Source organism: Pan paniscus, chromosome 9 (genome assembly GCF_029289425.2).
Source record: "Pan paniscus chromosome 9, NHGRI_mPanPan1-v2.0_pri, whole genome shotgun sequence".
Lineage (NCBI taxonomy): Eukaryota > Metazoa > Chordata > Mammalia > Primates > Hominidae > Pan > Pan paniscus.
In genome coordinates, this window is record NC_073258.2 from 120045835 (window position 1) to 120062864 (window position 17030).

At 55.8% G+C, this 17030-nt stretch overlaps 2 protein-coding genes across 2 annotated transcripts; both read right to left on the reverse strand.

Moving 5' to 3' along the window:
• Nucleotides 1–859: 859 nt before the first annotated feature.
• Nucleotides 860–2315, reverse strand: C1QTNF5 (C1q and TNF related 5). Its single transcript, XM_055094990.3, has 2 exons — nt 2102–2315; nt 860–1766 (listed from the first exon to the last, which is right to left on the reverse strand). The coding sequence occupies exons 1-2, from the start codon at nt 2313–2315 to the stop codon at nt 1249–1251; spliced, it is 732 nt and encodes a 243-aa protein (XP_054950965.1). The 3' UTR covers nt 860–1248.
• On the reverse strand, nt 860–8491 carry MFRP (membrane frizzled-related protein). The gene is made up of 14 exons (XM_003819993.6): nt 8378–8491; nt 8190–8292; nt 7964–8077; nt 7691–7846; nt 7337–7550; nt 6791–6921; nt 6549–6674; nt 6232–6308; nt 5733–5881; nt 4790–4920; nt 4513–4644; nt 3774–3901; nt 2613–3689; nt 860–2358 (listed from the first exon to the last, which is right to left on the reverse strand). Exons 1-13 carry the CDS (start codon nt 8429–8431, stop codon nt 3465–3467), a joined length of 1740 nt encoding a protein of 579 aa, XP_003820041.4. The 5' UTR covers nt 8432–8491; the 3' UTR covers nt 860–2358; nt 2613–3464.
• Nucleotides 8492–17030: the final 8539 nt, after the last annotated feature.

The following is a 17030-nucleotide window of genomic DNA, read 5'->3' on the forward strand; positions in this document are numbered from 1 at the left end:
GGTGGGCCCCAGGGGTGGGGGGAGCCTTGAGGGGCTTTGTGGCTAGCCTCAGACACAGTGGCTCGGCCCACCCAGGCTATGCCCAGCACAGTGGGGGAGGGCTCCTCATCTCCACCTCAGAACTGGGAGGGCTTGGCACTTGCTCTTTCCTTCCCTCAATCCGGGACAGGGAGCTGAGCAAGGGGAGGCCTGGCTCCTTCCAGTCTCTGTTTAATGTGGAGATAAACATTTTATGATAGAAGATAAACTTCCTGGGTTGGGAGTAAAGGCCCCCCCTTTTCTTCCATCCGCATCTGGAATTCCTTTGGCCGACCTCAATACCCCTCCTCTCCCTCACCCCCCCATAGTCAGGAGCTCAAGCTACCCAGGATCCCTGCGGCATTCTGGGGCCAGGGCACCCCCTTGTGGTCATCTCAGAAACTGCTTATCTTTAGACGCCCGAGGACGCCACTCACTCGGGTTACAGAGCAATAGCTTTCCGCTCATCGGGGGCAGGCAAGCAGCCGGAGCAGCCATGGACGAAAGTCCTCGGCTCTTTTTTGTTGGATCAGGGCAGAGGTATGTGTGGCGCAGGCAGCCCCTACGTGGTTCAGTTGGCATCTTTGAATTAGAAAAAGGTGCTCCCTTTCTCAAAGATGGATGGAGCCCCACACCAGGAGGGCATCCCGCTGTCAGACACTCCCATTCACAACCTAGGTGGCGGCTCTGTGGAGCAGCCTCTCATTCCCCTGGGCCGGCTTCCTGTATATCTGCCGCATATCTCTATTTCATCCAAGAACCCTCCCTTCTGCCTGAACACCCCCTCCACACCATGATCCCAGAAACAGGGAGCCCCCACCACTAAAGAAGAAGCCGGTAGGAGGGTTCTTAGGTTTATTGAGTGATCTCTGAGAAAAGGGCCGGCCCCAGGAGCAGGAGGGGGTGGGGAGGATCCAGAGAAGCAGAGGACCAGGAAGAGAGCACCCCACCGTGGGCTCCTGGACCAGAGCAACTGGGGGACTTACACTTGCCAGCACAGCACACTCCTCTGGTCTTGGGCAGAAATCCAGCCACTGCCCCATGCTGCCAGACCTGATCGCAGACAGCCACTGTCCCCATTCCTTGCCAGCAGCAGGACGGAGAGGCCTCTACCCCATCTCCCTAGTCATTCACAATATTCCAGGGGGGCCAGCCCTCCTGGATGACCTGGTTGTCAGCGTCACACCCTCCTTCTAGGCGTGAGAGCATGAGCTCACTTTGCAGTGGGCACTAAGCAAAGACTGGGGAGCTGTGCCAGTCGGAGTACACCAGAAATCCGGAGAAGGTGCTGTCTGTCTTGATGCTGGCATAGATGCCAATGTAGTCACCCACACCCACCTGCACCCACACTTGGTCCTCAGGCTCCAGCCTCACCATGGCCCCCCCCGAGAGCGAGGCTGGCTTGGGCCACCCCCCGAAAAACTGGAAGAAAGAGGCAATGGATTCGCCATTCTTCACCAGATCAAACTGCAGGCTGGCCCGGTAGACGGTGGCATGGACGGCGAAGTAGTAGACCCCAGGCACCTGGCAGGTGAACTTGCCGGTGACGGCGTCGTAATGTCCCTGCTCGTTCACCAGCACGCGGTCGAAGGGCAAGGGTGCGTCAGACGGCGGAGGCACCCGGCTCTCGGAGCGCTTGGCGCTGAAGGCGGATCGCGGAGGCACCGAGCACTCCCCGGCAGGCCCGGTGGGCCCCGCGGGTCCCGCCTCTCCTCGCGGCCCGGGGTCCCCTCGAGGTCCCGGCAGTCCTGCGGGGTAAGGGGGGCGGCAGGATGAGAGTAGCGGCGGCTCAGCCCGCAGCGGGGCGGCGACTCTAAGGTCACCGTACCCCTCCCCGCCCCTGCCTGAGCTTCGGCCAGTGCCTCCTCCCGCACGGGTACCTCCTCCACCCCTTCCCGCAGGGCAGATCTGGGGGGCTGGCCAAGGGGGCTCCCGCCGCCTGGGCCCCTCCCCCGCTCAGGACTGCAAAGCGCGGGGAGTGGCGCCCCCTGGCGGGAGACCCGAGTCCCGGACACCGGGAGCTGGAGCTGCGACCGCGCCTGCTCGGACATCGCCACCGATAGCCGCGGCGGTGCCTTCTTACCCGGCCTCCCGCCCTCGCCTTTCTCTCCCGGAGCCCCGGGCGCGCCGTCGCGGCCGTCGCGGCCATCGCGGCCCGGCAAGCCCTGGCTGCCATGGTGGCCCGGCGTGCCTGGAAGGCCGGGGTGCCCCGGGCACAGGCTGGGGATCTTGTTGTCGTCCAGTGGGGGCGAGCCGGCCGCCAGGCCCAGGAGCAGCAGGACGAGGAGCGGCCTCATAGCGCTGGCACCGGGAGCCCGGACGCCGGGGTCCTCTCGCAGTCTGTGGACCAGGCAGGACTGGAGTCGGGACCCAGAATCCTGGGACCTGCCTCTCTCCCCACCCCGGCGCGGCCCAGTCGGTCCCCACCCCACTGCCGTGCCCCTGAGGCTGAGCGCTCGCAGGGCCGAGCATCCGGAGAGCACAGGCAGGCGAGAGAGGGTGGGAGCGGCCAGCCCTCCCTCCCACCGCCGGCCCGCGCCAGCCTTTCCCACAGTCCCCTCCCCAGCCCCTTTCCCCTCCTCCGCCAGACTCACCCCCCGTCCCGGCTCCCCGATGGCCTCCTTCGGGGCGCTCGCTACTCCGGACCCTCCAGTTGGTGGTGCTCCAGCCCCCGCGCTTCTCCCCGGCCAGGCGCCCCCTGCCCTGCCGTCACCCCAGTCCTGGTTCGCTCCCTGCCGGCTCCGCTTTCCTCCTCCCAGACTCCAAGAGGAAACCAGTTGTTCAGGGGCCAAGAGCTCCCGGACCGGGAAATAGCTGGGAAATAACTCGTGGTGTCGCCCGGCGGCCGGCCAAAGTTTAGGGGGAGAAAGGAGGGGGAGAGAGACTTGAGCTGGGCACAGAGAGGCAGAACTTCGAGAGACGGACACACAGGGCACCTCCTGTTCCCAGGGCCAGAGGAGAGGCGGGGCAGTGGCAGAGACCAAGGACCAGACCCCATTTCAGGGAGAAATACGCAGAGAGATGAGGGTGGAGAGTTCTAGAGGCAGACAGCCAGTTGGATCCCTAGGGCCTAGGACAGGGCCTGCCTCGTGAATAGATGCTCAGTACATTTTTGTTGAATCAAGGAAAAGGTCAGAAGGCAGGCGATGGAGAAGCTGAAAAAGCAGATGGAAAGGAGAAGAGGCCTGGATGGGAAGCGGTCTCGATTGTCCGGTGGCACAGTGTGGGGCCAGTCAGCAGCCTGGGACCGGTAAAGGGACAGGAAGGAGCAGGGAGGGTGGTAGGGTCCCATGAGCCCCAGCTGAGGACTTCTCTTCCCCCTCCCTGGGAGCCCCAGAGAAGGATGGGTAGAGACCCTGCTGGTGCTCCTTCCTTTGTTCCCCTGCGTGCCAGCCCTGACCGGCAAAAGAGGACGGGCAGGAAGAGGGCAGGGGCCGGCTTCAGGGTCAGGGCTGGGCACAAGCTTCCAGGTCAGCTGCCTCTGGCAGCCTGTTGCAGTTGAAGGGCCAGGGGGTGCCCAGTAGTGCCAGGCCAGACTGGCACTGGTGCTCTGCTTCCTGGCAGACAGAGCGGCAAGGGGGCAGAACACCGCCTAGTGGGGTGCAACGGGGCACAAGCAGCCCACACAGGAGCCTCCGGAAATGCTGGTAGCAGGGCAGGCTTGTCAGGCTCTGTGGAGGGAGAGTGGCCTTCAGGCACCTGCTCCCAGGCTCCTCCCCTCCCAGGCCCGCCCTCCTTCCCTCCACCCAGAAGACCTTGTAACCGCTGAGGACCTCTGCCACCTCCTCCTGGGTGGTCATGCCCACCCAGATGTTAGGGAAGGCCGTGGTGTTGTAGCTCAGACCGAGGCACATCTCCACCTGGACAGGCTCACAGGCCAGCTCTGCAGGGGTGGAGGGGAGGGCCACTGTGGGGACTGCTCACTGGCTCTGTGGCCTGTGGCAAGTCACCGAATCGCTCGGTCCTGTGTGTACATGGGTCCAATGGGGATGGTTGTGAGGAAGCAAGAGGATAACAAAGAGACAGGCTGTACACACTCTGAGGATCCCTGCCATCCCTGAGAGCCTGCTCCAGCATCGCTTGCCAGCCCTGGGCATCATGCAGGCATGTCTTTAATCTCAGGGAACATGGGGCACCCGCATTTGCAGGGACCGCTTGGGCATCTGGAAGAAACCCCCTGCTCTGTGTAAGAGGATGCCTTCGTCTTTGGTGTGGGCTGTGGAAAGGGGCTCTGGGGGACAGAAGGGACTGGTTCTTGAAGCCCCACCAATGATTCCCAGATTCCCATTTCCCTTGGGGTGACACTCAGTACCATTGCCACCACCAGCCGACTGTCTTCCAGGACTCTGTGAAGTGGTCCCAGAGTCAGGATGGTGAGGCCAGCTGGCCCCGCCCCCTCAGGGAGGATGGGATGGGACACTGTGCAGTATGGCAGTAGGGTTCTGTGAGGTGGGCACCCAGCCTGCTCAGGGTCCCCAGGGGCAGGCTTCTCACCTGGGGGTGGGAACAAGGGGCCGCTGCAGTTGTCATCGCTGCCATCGGTGCAGTCTCTCCACATGTCACACATCCACTGCACACCCTTACACCCTCCTGCCTGGCAGGAGAGCTCACTGGGCCCACAGGGGTCTGCAGGCACAAGGGGCATGGCAGTGCCCGGGGACATACCTACACCCCCAGTACCCCCAGAGTGTCCTGACCAGGGTCCAGAGCCCTTGTCTGTCCCCCTGGAGGTGCCTCTACTGCCCCCACCCACTTGCCCAGGGGCACCTACTCTCCGTGGCATTGAAGGCCAGGTAGGTGGCTGAGAAGCCTCCACTGCTGATGCCATGATCTGTCCTAAACAGCACAGCCAGCTCATGGTGCGAGGAGACGAGGTGGGGGGGTGGCTCTGCTCCGCAGAACCTGCCCAAAGCAGACAGCTGTTCTGGGCACCAGCCCTGGCTGACTGAGGGGGCACTGCAGCCTCCTACAGGCCTGGCTCTGAGCTGGGAGCCCTGGATGATGCCAAAGGTGATGGGAGACACAGGGTTAGGGTCTGGTGAGAAAGACACATATATTCAGCAGGCAAAGCATTAAACAAACTGTCTGAACTTGAGCCACTTCTAGATGGGGAAAAATCAGCGAAGCAGCCTGGCATTGTGGCTCACACCTGTAATCCCAGCATTTTGGGAGGCTGAGTAGGGAGGATCACTTGAGCCCAGGAGTTTGAAACCAGCCTGGGCGATATAGTGAGACCTTGTCTTTACAAAAAAATTAAAAAAGTAAATTATCTGGGCGTGGTGGCATGTGCCTGTGATCCCAGCTACTTAGGAGGCTGAGGTGGAAGGAGCACTTGAACCTGGGAGGTTGAGGCAGCAGTGAGCCATGATGGCGCTACTGCACTCCCGCCTGGGCGACAAAGTGACACTCTGCCTCAAAAAAAGAAGAAAAAGAAAAATCAATGAGGGTTTGTAGGGGAGGTGGAAGTGGCCCCTGCCGGTGGGGAGGAACTGGGGCAGGGAGAGGTTTGGGGAAGGACCTCCTGGGGACAGGGAGAGTGTGGGGTGAAGGTTTTGAGGTGAGAGCTGTCTTTAGGGTGATGGTGAAGAGACCCCCGGCCTGGAGTAGCAGAAGAAAATGAAGCTGGAGAATGGAATGTGCTGGGCCGACATGGAAGCCGGGGGTGGCAGACAGTGAGGATGGAGTTATCCGTGGCTCTTCCCTGGCTCCTGTACCTGCCCAGGAGGCTGAAGGCCCCTGAGCTGCTGGTCTCATACACCTCCACGTAGTCAAACTTGCACTCGTCCTGAGCCTCCAGGCTGAAGTTGTGGAACTGTAGTTCTATGCTGTGTCCGGCAGGCACCGAGATATGCCAGGTGCAGAGCTGGGGGAGGGCACAGGTGGAGCAATTCATGGCCCCTTCTCCTGTCTCATCCTGGGCACCCAGAAGGGTCTTCTTCCCCCACTGCTGGCTGGGGGGGTGGGGTGGCGCTTTCATCATTGGTGGCTCTTAAGGGCCTTTAATTTACCTGGTTTCAGAGGTGAGTTGACCCAGTGTGGGAACATCTGGGTACACATCAGGCATTTAATAATATTCCCCCATCCCCCGTCTGCTTGATCTCTGACCTTCCCAAGTAGAAGGTAGTGTCTACCATGCCATTCCCATTACACTAACTTGGGGGTCAGGTGCTTCCGTGTGTGCCCCTCCCCCTCTGCATGGAGCACTGTGCTTACCAGTTGGTGAGGGTACTGCTGCAGGTAGCTGGGAGTAGAGAAAGTGCCCTGGAGGCCAGTCAGATTCCCCCCACACCCTGTAGAGAGGTGGAAGGGCTCATGAGTTTGCTAGGATCTGTGCCTCCATCCAATAGAGCTGGCGGTGATTGCAGAGCGAGAGTTTTGGCCATGCCCATGGGAAACAAGTTCTGGGCCAAAGAATGACTGAGCAGGAAATGCTGACGGAGGCCCTGGTTTGAGGCTGGACCAGAGCTGGGGAGCCCAGCTTGAACCCAGATCAGACGCCTGAAGAGAGGACCCCCATGCCTGGCCCGTACCCGAGAACTTGGCACTGCAATTGGTCTCATCACTGCCGTCAGCACAGTTGGCAAAACCATCACACACTGAGTCAGGTAGCAGGCAGATGAGCTGGTCACAGCGGAACTCATCATGGGCACAGCTCCCTGGATGTGGGCACCAGGAGTCAGGGAGGCCCGGAGTCTCCACCCCTTTGACAGGACTGGGAGTGGGTGGAGGGGAAGAAAGTGGACACTCAACAGGCAGGTGGGAACACACTCACCGTGCCCAGGGGCCACAGCCTGGTACCAGGCATGGAAACCAAATCCTTCCACACTGCTGTCAGAGACGAAGACCACCAGGAGGTGGCTGGCATTGGTGTTGAGCGTGGGGGGAGGCACCCTTCCACAAACCCTGCAAGAAGCCAGGTTGGGGGTGATGGAGGCTCCAAGAGCAGGGCCAGCCAGAGAGGAGCTTGCCTGGGCCTTGCAGTCCTATTTTCTCAACCCCCAAACTGGTGACCATGTGGTCAAAAAGGCTCCTCTGATGTCCCAGGGAGCTCTGACCTTCCTAGCACCTGCACATTTATCCTTGTAACATTTACTCATGGGGAGATAGGCAGGAGATCCGTGTTACAGACTAGGAAACAGGTGAGAGAGGGGAAGTGATCTTCCTCACGGCACACAGCAAGGTGGTGGCAGAGCTGGGCCCAGAGGTCTAGTCTCTCAATTTCTTCCTCGGTTAGCCCTTCTCCCTGCCACTCCCTGATTCTGCTCTTTAGATAGTGGTTCAGGACACGGTGGGATGTCCTGGGGACAGAGGGACCTACCTGAGGAGGGGGCCTTCAGGCTCAGGGGAGAGTTCCAAGCGATCAAAAAGGCAAGAGGCCACACTCTCTATGCTGAGGGCTTCGATCTTGAGCTGTATTGCATGGTCTGTGGCCACCTGGATATGCCACACGCAGTGGGTGTTGGGGGGGTAAGGGTCTGGGTAGTTAGGGCTGCTGAAGAAGCCCCTTGGGCCAGAGAGGAGGCCTCCACAGGCTGCAGAGATGGAGGTTAGAGTTCAGAGGTCAAAAGGAGTGAGGTCCTTTATTCTCTAAGGTGCCTCTTCCTCACCCTCCCCTCAACCCCACCCCGTCATCTTGGGCCCTTCTCCCGGAAGATCTGCCCCCAGTACTCACTGGACTGTGGGGAGGGGCTCACGCCTGACTCCTGCTGCCCTTTAGGGGTCCCAGCTGCCTGAGAGGTGGTGATGGTGGGGGTGGTGGTGGTCGTGGCAAGGCCTCCGGCAGGCAGTGGGCTATGGGACGCCCCAGATGGGGCTGCAGCCTGCAGCTCTGGAGGCGAGAAGATGGAGGGTGGCGTTCAGAGGAGCTGGGTCCTGGGAGGCTGGGAGAGCGGCTCATGGAGTTTCATTCCAAAGCCCTCGTTTCAAGCTGTCCCCGGGTACTTACGGGCCAGGATGATGGCCACCAGCAGCCCAAGCAGCAGGAGGAGCAGGCTGGAGAGCAGGAGGACACAGAGCCAGGAGAAGCGGCAGTCTGGCCGTAGCCCTCGAGGACGCCGACCTGCGGGTTGGCAGGTGGGGTTTTGAAAGCCCCTTCTGTTGGGTATTCCTCATGCTGTCCTTGGCTCCTGGGCCTCTCTGTCCTCCCCCAGGTCACCCCCTGGGATGGTTACCATGCCAGGGAGCTGGGACGCTGTAGCTGGCATCCTCTGGGAAAACTGGGGGAGGGCAGGGTGGCCCAGACTCAGGCTCGAAGGCAGGATTGCAGAACTCGGTCTGGAAGGGGGAGATACTTGAGGGCTGAGGGCAGCAGCGACCACTGGTGCTGGGTCTTAGGAGCACGATTCTGTGTGGTCCTTACCTTGCTCGATTCTGTTGCCTCCATGCAGAGGATGACATCTGAGAAGTCCTTCATGGCACAAGGCTCTGCATGGCTTTCTGGAGTCCCTGTGACAGCCCAAGACCCCCAAGGGCCCACTCGCTGACCACAAACTCCCTGTCAAAGGGGCAGCCTCTACTACCCGAGGGAAAAGGCTGCCAGGCTAGATCAGTTCTTGGGCTGTCCTTGGTAGAGTGGTTTGCCCTATGGGCTACTCTGTCTCTGTGTGGGGGAAGGGATGGCAGCCAGGAGGAATTCACAAAGGCACGAAATGGTCCCTTAATCCAACTCAGCTGAGGATGCTGAGGTCAAGCCCCTGGCACAGGGTGGCAGTTCTTAAAGGCACAGGCGGTGGCTGAGAACACCCAGCAGAGGAAACTAGGTGCTCTGTGCGGGGATGTGACGAGGGGAGCTCTCCATCCCCATCACCCAAGGCACTGAGTGAGCACTTAGGGGGTCGCTGGGAGGGGAGAGAAGTTGCAGGCAGAAGGGAGCCTTAGGTGGTCTGAGAAAGAAGCAGGGTGTAGGGGTGGACAAAGCCAGCTGCCCACCTTTCCTCCCCACCAGGGTGACAGGGGTATTGGCCAGGCCGGGTCTTTGGAAGGCCCCTGGTAGATCACCGGTGTGACCAGGACAAGAGAGAAGAACATGGCATGAGCGGGGGGACTGGCTGCTCATTCCTGGGACCCCTAAGCCCGCAGGGGAAAGGACAGGGAAGGGGGAGAAGGTGCCCAGGTCTTGGGGAGGGTTGGGGTGTGGAGTCTAGCCATTGGGGCTGTTGCACAGTAGGAAACCTACACCCTGCAAACAAGATTACTTCATGCCTGTTTCTCCATGGGCGAAGTCCTCTTGGAAAATCCCAGCCTAGCCCTGCTGTCCTCAGGGAGAAAGGAAAGGGATTGGTAATCTGTTTTGTGTTAGCCATGCTTAGGCTGAGAGTTTGGCAGGGAGGGAAGTGGGGAGAGAGCCTCATATTTCTGGCTACTATTTGTAGAATGTCTGGGCAAGAGGGCTACATACAGTTTCTCTCCTTTCATAACTATGAGGTAGCGTCACCATTTTACAAATGCTGGTGCTGGCCTCTGAGAGGTTGTCACTTTCCCAAGGTCATACAGCTGGTAAGATACAGAGATGAGAGTTGAGCCTAGGAATGGATAGATCTTAGGCTCACGTTTTCTATGATGTACCTCTTTCACCCCACATTGGGGCTGAGGCATGCTGGGGGAGCAGAGGGATCAGAGTGACATGGGGGCAGAGTGAGGAACCCCTTGGGGATGGAAGCAAAGAGGACAGGCTGCCCTCCTTGCACTCAGGAAAGGAGATGCCTCCACCCACAAGTTTTTCTCCATTCGTCCCTGGAGGGCCTTAGTTTGCTTTTGTCTAGGGGGTCAAGCTGTTTCCTAGACCCTTGGAAGTCTAATGGTACTTGGTCTTTAGGGAAGAGACTTTTTGGGAGCTGTAGGGACAGGTGCTCTTGGAGAGGATCAGACAGTCCTTGACCACAAAGTACTTCTCATTCTGGCTGGATCAAGACAGAGCAGGATTCCTGCTACACTGTGTGTTAAGAGCCTGGCCACAGGGGCAGCTTCCTGGACAGAGTGGCCCTGCGCTGAGCTTTGAGAATGATGAGCTGGGAGAGCCACGCCCTTGGGTCTGCTCCTCTGAAGCTGCTCGTTCGCTGTGATCATTGAGAAAGAGGTTGCTGTGCCGGGGTCTGGCCAGGCACTGGGCTCATGGAGCCGACTGAGACAAGGTGCCCTCGTCTCAAGGAGCCCCCTGCTCTGCTGTGACAGTTCTCAAAGTGGGGCCTGGGGCCTTTTTTTAGAGGACTTGAGAGCTTAGAACTAGGCTCATAATAACACTAAGACATGATGTGCCTTTTTCACACTCATTCATGTTTTCCAGACGCTCCGTGACATGTGATATGACATCGGGTTGAATGCTGAAGGAGACGCGAGTCCAGCTGCCTTCTATTAAGCCAGATGCTAAAGAGATTTGCACAAATATAAAACCACACTGCCATTCTTACTAATTTTTTTTTTTTTTTTTGAGATGGAGTTTCGCTCTTGTTGCCCAGGCTGGAGTGCAATGGCGAGATCTCAGCTCACCACAACCTCCGCCTCCCGAGTTCAAGGGATTCTCACACCTCAGCCTCCTGAGTAGCTGGGATTACAGGCGTGCACCACCATGCCCAGCTAATTTTGTATTTTTAGTAGAGATAGGGTTTCTCCATGTTGGTCAGGCTGGTCTCGAACTCCTGACCTCAGGTGATCTGACTGCCTCAGCCTCCCGAAGTGCTGGGATTACAGGAGTGAGCCACTGCGCCCGGCCCATTCTTACTAAATTTTTTTTTGTTTCAGAAAATATAGGAGGTTTTTAAAAATTTTTAAAAATTTTTTTTTAATTTACAGTTTTAGTAGAGATGGGGTCTCACTATGTTGGCCAGGCTGGTCTCAAACTCCTGGACTCAAGTAATCCTCCTACCTCAGCCTCCCAAAGTGATGGGATTATATGGTTTAAAAAACATTATTGGCCGGGCATGGTGGCTCACGCCTGTAATCCCAGCACTTTGGGAGGCCGAGGTGGGCGGATCACGAGGTCAGGAGATCGAGACCATCCTGGCTAACACGGTGAAACCTGTCTCTACTAAAAGTACAAAACAAATTAGCCGGGCATGGTGGTGGGCGCCTGTAGTCCTAGCTCCTTGGGAGGCTAAGGCCCGAGAATGGCGTGAACTCGGGAGGCGGAGCTTGCAGTGAGCCGAGGTTGCGCCACTGCACTCCAGCCTGGGCGATAGAGCGAGACTCCGTCTTACCTTAGCTTGTAAAGGGTTTATTATATTAAAATTTATTGTTTAAAAATTAGTAAGAAAATACTTAAATTTCTCTCGGCTTTAATATTAATTTGGTAAATATTAATAGATAGAACCCACATAAAGCAAAGGTCTTTGGGGTTCTCCATAATTTTTAAGAATGTAAGGGAGGTTGGGTGTGGTGGCTCATGCCTGTAATCCCAGCACTTTGGGAGGCCGAGGCGGGAGGATCACAAGGTCAGGAGATCGAGACCATCCTGGCTAACACAGTGAAACCCCATCTCTACTAAAAATACAAAAAAGTTAGCCAGGCGTGGTGGTGGGCGCCTGTAGTCTCAGCTACTTGGGAGGCTGAGGCAGGAGAATGGCATGAACCTGGGAGGCGGAGCTTGCAGTGAGCCGAGATCATGTCACTGCACTCCAGCCTGGGTGACAGAGCAAGACTCCGTCTCAAAAAAAAAAAAGAAAAAAGAATGTAAGGGGGTCAGCCGGGTGCGGTGGCTCACGTCTGTAATCCCAACACTTTGGGAGGCTGAGGTGGCTGGATCACCTGAGGTCAGAAGTTCAAGACCAGCCTGGCCAACATGACGAAACCCCATCTCTACTAAAAATACAAAAATTAGCCGGGCATCGTGGTGAACGCCTGTAGTCCTGGCTACTTGGGAGGCTGAGACAGGAGAATTGCTTGAACCCGGGAGGCGGAGGTTGCAATGAGCCGAGATTGCGCTGCTGCGCTCTAGCCTGGGCAACACAGCAAGATTCTGTCTCAAAAAAAAAAAAGAAAAAAAGAAAAAGAAAAAAAGAATGTGAGGGAGTCTTTTGAGAAGTGTGGTTCACTGGACAGAGATGAAGACAGTTTACTGGGCCGTAAGTCCGGAGATTAAATGCTGGGTAATCCGAAGAAACAATGACTTCCTCTGATGGGGCCAGCAGGAGGACTTCCTGGAAGAGATGAGCCTTTAGTCTAAAGTTTGAGGGTTGAAAAGGATTTGAATAGGCAGAACTTGGGGGTTGGTTAGGGAATTCCAGGAAGGAGGAGAGGCTTAGCACTGTGGCCTGAGGAGCTTGGTCACAACTGGGTCTCAGAACTGTTCCTGTGAGTGGGGAGACAACAGAAGGGAGGCCAAGGGGAGGCCTGGAAGACCAGGAAGCTTCTCTCTGCTTTGCTGTTACCCACGACCATCCTCGACTACACTCAGGATGTAGTAGAGGCCGCAGAGTGCCTCTGTGGGCACAGGCACTCCTGCAACTGTCTGCGTTATGAAGGGGTTTCTGGAGGAAAGGAGGGGAGCCAAGGGCCAGCTCAGGGTTGGGGAGTGGCACACCTAAAACACACTGAGAGTGAAATCCACTGCAGACCCCTCAGCTCATCACCTCAAGTCACCCTTATTCCAGCCCTGGTGGCAAGAGGAGGGAGGTAGGTGTTTTCTTCTCATTTTCTGGATGCCACCGAGGCTCCTGGAAGTTCAGTGCCTTTGCCCAAAGTTGTACAGTTGCCCAGGGGCAGGGCTGGGTTGCAGAGCTGGGGCTGTTGGAGTCCTGGTTTCCACTTTTTTTTGTTTTTGTTTTTGTTTTTTTGAGACAGGGTCTTGCTCTGTCACCCAGGCTGGAGTGTGATCACAACTCACTGTAGCCTCCACCTCCCAGGCTCAAGCAATCCTCCTACCTAAGCCTCCCAAGTACCTGAGACTACATGTGTGCACCACCATGCTTGACTAATTTTGTAGAGAAGGGATCCCCCTATGTTGCCAGGTCTCGAACTCCTGGGCTCAAGCAATTCTCCTGCCTCAGCCATAGGCTTCCCTAGTCTTTAGAAGCATGGGAGATAGCAGCTCAATCCCATTACTACCTCCAAGAGGCAGATGCCCCCAAATATCAGAAAACTGGAAAAGCCAATTCCTTGATTTTGGAATCCGTATTTAATGGGCACTCTGTTTAGTTTGGGCAATGCTATACTTACATACATCAAGTGTATTGTTTAGGAAAAGAAGATAGAAGCATCCAGAGAGATGAGAGGAATTAAATATTTGCTAAATAGGGACAGTGTTGGTTTAAAAAAAATTTGCTGAGGATCACCCACCATGAGAATCTCAGTGGAGCTTTGATGGTGTAGTCCTGGAAATGGGAATTGAGTACAGGAAATAGAAGTTTGTTGAGTTGTTGAGTACCTACTATGTGCCAGACACCCACCCATCCCCTCCCCTCCCCTCCCCTCTCCTCCCCTCCCCTCCTCTCTCCTCCCCTCCCCTCCTCTCTCCTCCCCTCCTCTCTCCTCCCCTCCCCTCTCCTCTGCTCCTCTCCCCTCCCTTCCCCTCTCCTCCCCTCCTCTCTCCTCCCCTCCCCTCTCCTCTGCTCCTCTCCCCTCCCTTCCCCTCTCCTCCCCTCCTCTCTCCTCCCCTCCCCTCTCCTCCGCTCCCCTCCCCTCTCCTCCACTCCTCTCCCCTCCCCTCCCCTCCTCTCTCCTCCTCTCCCTTCCCCTCCTCTCTCCTCCCCTCCCCACCCCTCTCCTCCCCTCTTCTCTCCTCCCCTGCCGTCCTCTCTCCTCCCCTCCCTTCCCCTCCTCTCTCCTCCCTTCCCCTCCTCTCTCCTCCCTTCCCCTCTCCTCCCCTCCCCACCCCTCTCCTCCCCTCCTTTCTCCTCCCCTCCCCTCTCCTCCCCTCCCCACCCCTCTCCTCCCCTCCTCTCTCCTCCCCTGCCGTCCTCTCTCCTCTCCTCTTTCGTTTTTCCCTTTCCTTTCTCCCTTTCCTTTCCTCCTCTCTCTCCCCTCTTCCTTCGTTTTTGTGTGTGTGTGTGTGCGTGTGTGTGTGTGTGACAGGGTCTTGTTCTGTCGCTTAGGCTAGAGTGCACTGGTGTGACCACGGTTCACTGCAGCCTCAACCTCCTGGTCAATTGATCCTCCCACCTCAGCCTCCCAAGTGGCTGGGACTACAGGTGCATGGTGCTATGTCTGGCTAATTTTTGTACTTTTTGTAGAGACAGAGTTTCACCATGTTACCCAGGCTGGTTTCAAACTCCTGGGCTAAAGTTATCTGCCCATCTTGGCCTCCCAAAGTGTTGGAATTACAGGCATGAGCCACTGTGCCTGGCCAGACACTGTTTTTCTTAACTGGTGCCCACAACTCTGAATAGGTAATGTTATGCTCAGATTACAGATGAGGAAATTGAGGCTCAGAGAGATTAAGTAACTTGCTTGGGCTGTGAATGTTAGTCTCTTTCTGCTGCCTCCTGCATCCTGCACAGGTGCTTGTTTCTGCTCGTAGAGCAATGAAGGATAGGGACCCTCAGAGGTGTCCAGCTCAGACAGACCTACTAGGGTCCAGGTAGGAGGCAGATCAGGTGGCTTTGCTGTTGGGTATGTGTGAATGTCACACTGCTGTTTGGCTCAGTTCCTAATAGATGCAGGGTTGGAAAATTTGCTGCAGAAAGTCCTGCAAAATGCTCTCAATTATTCAAACTAAAGACAGAGTACTCAGATGGAAAGAGAACTGGGTAGGGAGTCAAGATACCCAGGTTCCATCCTGTCTCTGCTTCTGACATGCTATGTGGCCTTGAGCAAGCCTTCTCTAGGGCTCAGTATCCTCACTGCCAAATCGAGATCAGGGACAAGGTGACCTCTATGATCTAACTCTAAAGCTTTATAGAGGCTGGGCATGGTGGCTTACATCTGTAATCCCAGCAGTTTGGGAGGTCAAGGCGGGTGGATCACCTGAGGTCAGGAGTTCGAGACCAGCCTGGCCAACATGGTGAAACCCTGTCTCTACTAAAAATACAAAATTAATCACGCATGGTGGTGCATGCCTGTAATCCCAGCTACTCGGCAGGCTGAGGCAGGAGAATCGCTTGAACCCGGGCGGGAGGTGGAGGTTGCAGTGAGCCGAGATCACGTGACTGCACTCTCACCCTGGGTGACACAGTGAGACTCTGTCTCAAAAAATAAATAAATAAAAAAATATATAAAATATAGCTTTATAGAAAGAAGTAAGCATTCTGAGCATTGGTCACTTAAAAAAATTCTATAAACTGGAACCAGGGAACTAGAGTTAAGTTCCATATCTTGGGACTTCAGCATGTGTTTAGAGGAAAAGTGACTTAGAATGATTGATAACATGGGAGTGGAGACCTTCAAGATCCGCAAGTCCTAGCTCAGTAATTTGCAGATGAGGCACGGAGGCCCAGAAAGAGGGAGGTTCTTGTTCAAGGTCACACAAGAGCAGTTGCAGGGGAAGCCCCTCCCCTAGGGAGAGGCCTGCTGGATCAACAGCAAACAATGAGGGAAGAGAGCCAAGTTGCTAGGAGGCAAAGCTTGATGGACAAAAAAACGTGGGGACAGACCTGCGTGTGTTTGTGGTCTGTGTAACACTAGGACCTGTTGCCATGGGGATGAGAAAGCACCACAGATTAATTACTGAAGAGCTGGGAGCAAGGGTGGCGGGCCTGAGTGGAGCCCCTGCCCTCAATGTCTCCTAGAGTCCATCTGTTCCCCAGTGGAAGACAGCAAAAATTACAGGGCTGCTTCTACCTCCAGTGAAGAACTAGTCAGAGTACAGCCATTCACTTTGCTACAAGCCTCATGTTTTTATTTTGAGGGGATCCTGTTTGCCTGCGGCTTGGGGGCAATCATCAGGGTAAGATTTCCAATCACACCCTGGGTCAGGCCACCCTCAGGGCAGGCCAGGGAAGTTTGGGTCCCTCAGGGAGAAATTCCAAGTTTTAAGTCACTGTCATTTTCAATCCCTCTTCTTCACTCTTGGGAAATGCTTAGAAAAATGCCCCCACAACTGTCCCCCTCCATGAGGTGGGTTTGATAGCAGCACACAGGCCTTAAGTGACAGCAGGTGCTTCTGTCTCAGCAAGGATGGAATAGTCAGGCCTTTATTTTTCAGTGTCTGGAGCAGTGAAGGCAGTGAGGAAGAATCCTGATGAAACACTCCAGGCTCACCTGGTGGAGCCTTCAGCTTCCCTAGTTCTAAGACCAGCAGCAGAAATGGAAAAGCTGAACAGTGCTAATGAAGAGGTGAGACCAAAGGAGACGTGGGTCACCGAGTGCACCAAAGGCATCACCTCTTTTAGGGGTTAAATCTGAAGTCTTGAGAAAAAGCACTTTAGGGAACAAAGCCTGTAACATAAAGGTAACTGTTTCTAAGTATTAGGTGGTAAAGCTGAGATCTTTGACTTATCAAAGACTAAGCCCTGGCTGGGCGTGGTGGCTCATGCCTGTAATCTCAGCACTTTGGGAGGCCGAGGCAGGCAGATCACCTGAGGTCAGGAGTTCGAGACCAGCCTGACCAACATGGAGACACCCCGTCTCTACTAAAAATACAAAAATAGCTGGGCGTGGTGGCGTATGCCTGTAATCCCAGCTACTGGGAGGCTGAGGCAGGAGAATGGCTTGAACCCAGGAGACGGAGGTTGCAGTGAGCTGAGATCATGCCATTGCGCTCCAGCCTGGGCAACAAGAGCGAAACTCTGTCTCAAAAAAAAAAAAAGACTAAGCCCTGGTCACTCCACATCCAGGTAATGATACTCTGCTCTAAGAGCAAGTTTTGCTATATTTGACATCTGCTGGAGAGATGTATTTTATCTCATCATAGGTCTGTGAAGACACCCAAGTGTTTCTTTTTTCATAGAGACAGGGTCTCACTATGTTGCCCAGGCTGGTCTCAAACTCCTGGCCTTAAGCCATCCTCTCACTTCAACTTCTTGAATTACTGGTGTGAGCCACCATGCCCAGCCCCAAGAGTTTCAACCAAGAATTAAGAGAGTAGCCCATACCAGCATTAAAAAGTAGACAGTTCATTAAAAAAAAAAAATGGACATGTGAAA

Excerpts from the sequence above, each read along its gene's own strand:
- MFRP (XM_003819993.6), bottom strand. The coding sequence starts at position 8,431 with ATGAAGGACTTCTCAGATGTCATCCTCTGCATGGAGGCAACAGAATCG. Across the intron at positions 6,309-6,548 it reads TTGCAGTGCCAAGTTCTCGG|GGTGTGGGGGGAATCTGACT; the intron begins GTACGGGCCAGG and ends ACCTCTCTACAG. Across the intron at positions 4,921-5,732 it reads GCCTTCAGCCTCCTGGGCAG|GTTCTGCGGAGCAGAGCCAC; the intron begins GTACAGGAGCCA and ends TGCTTTGGGCAG.
- C1QTNF5 (XM_055094990.3), bottom strand. The coding sequence starts at position 2,315 with ATGAGGCCGCTCCTCGTCCTGCTGCTCCTGGGCCTGGCGGCCGGCTCG. Across the intron at positions 1,767-2,101 it reads AGGCGAGGGCGGGAGGCCGG|GACTGCCGGGACCTCGAGGG; the intron begins GTAAGAAGGCAC and ends CTTACCCCGCAG.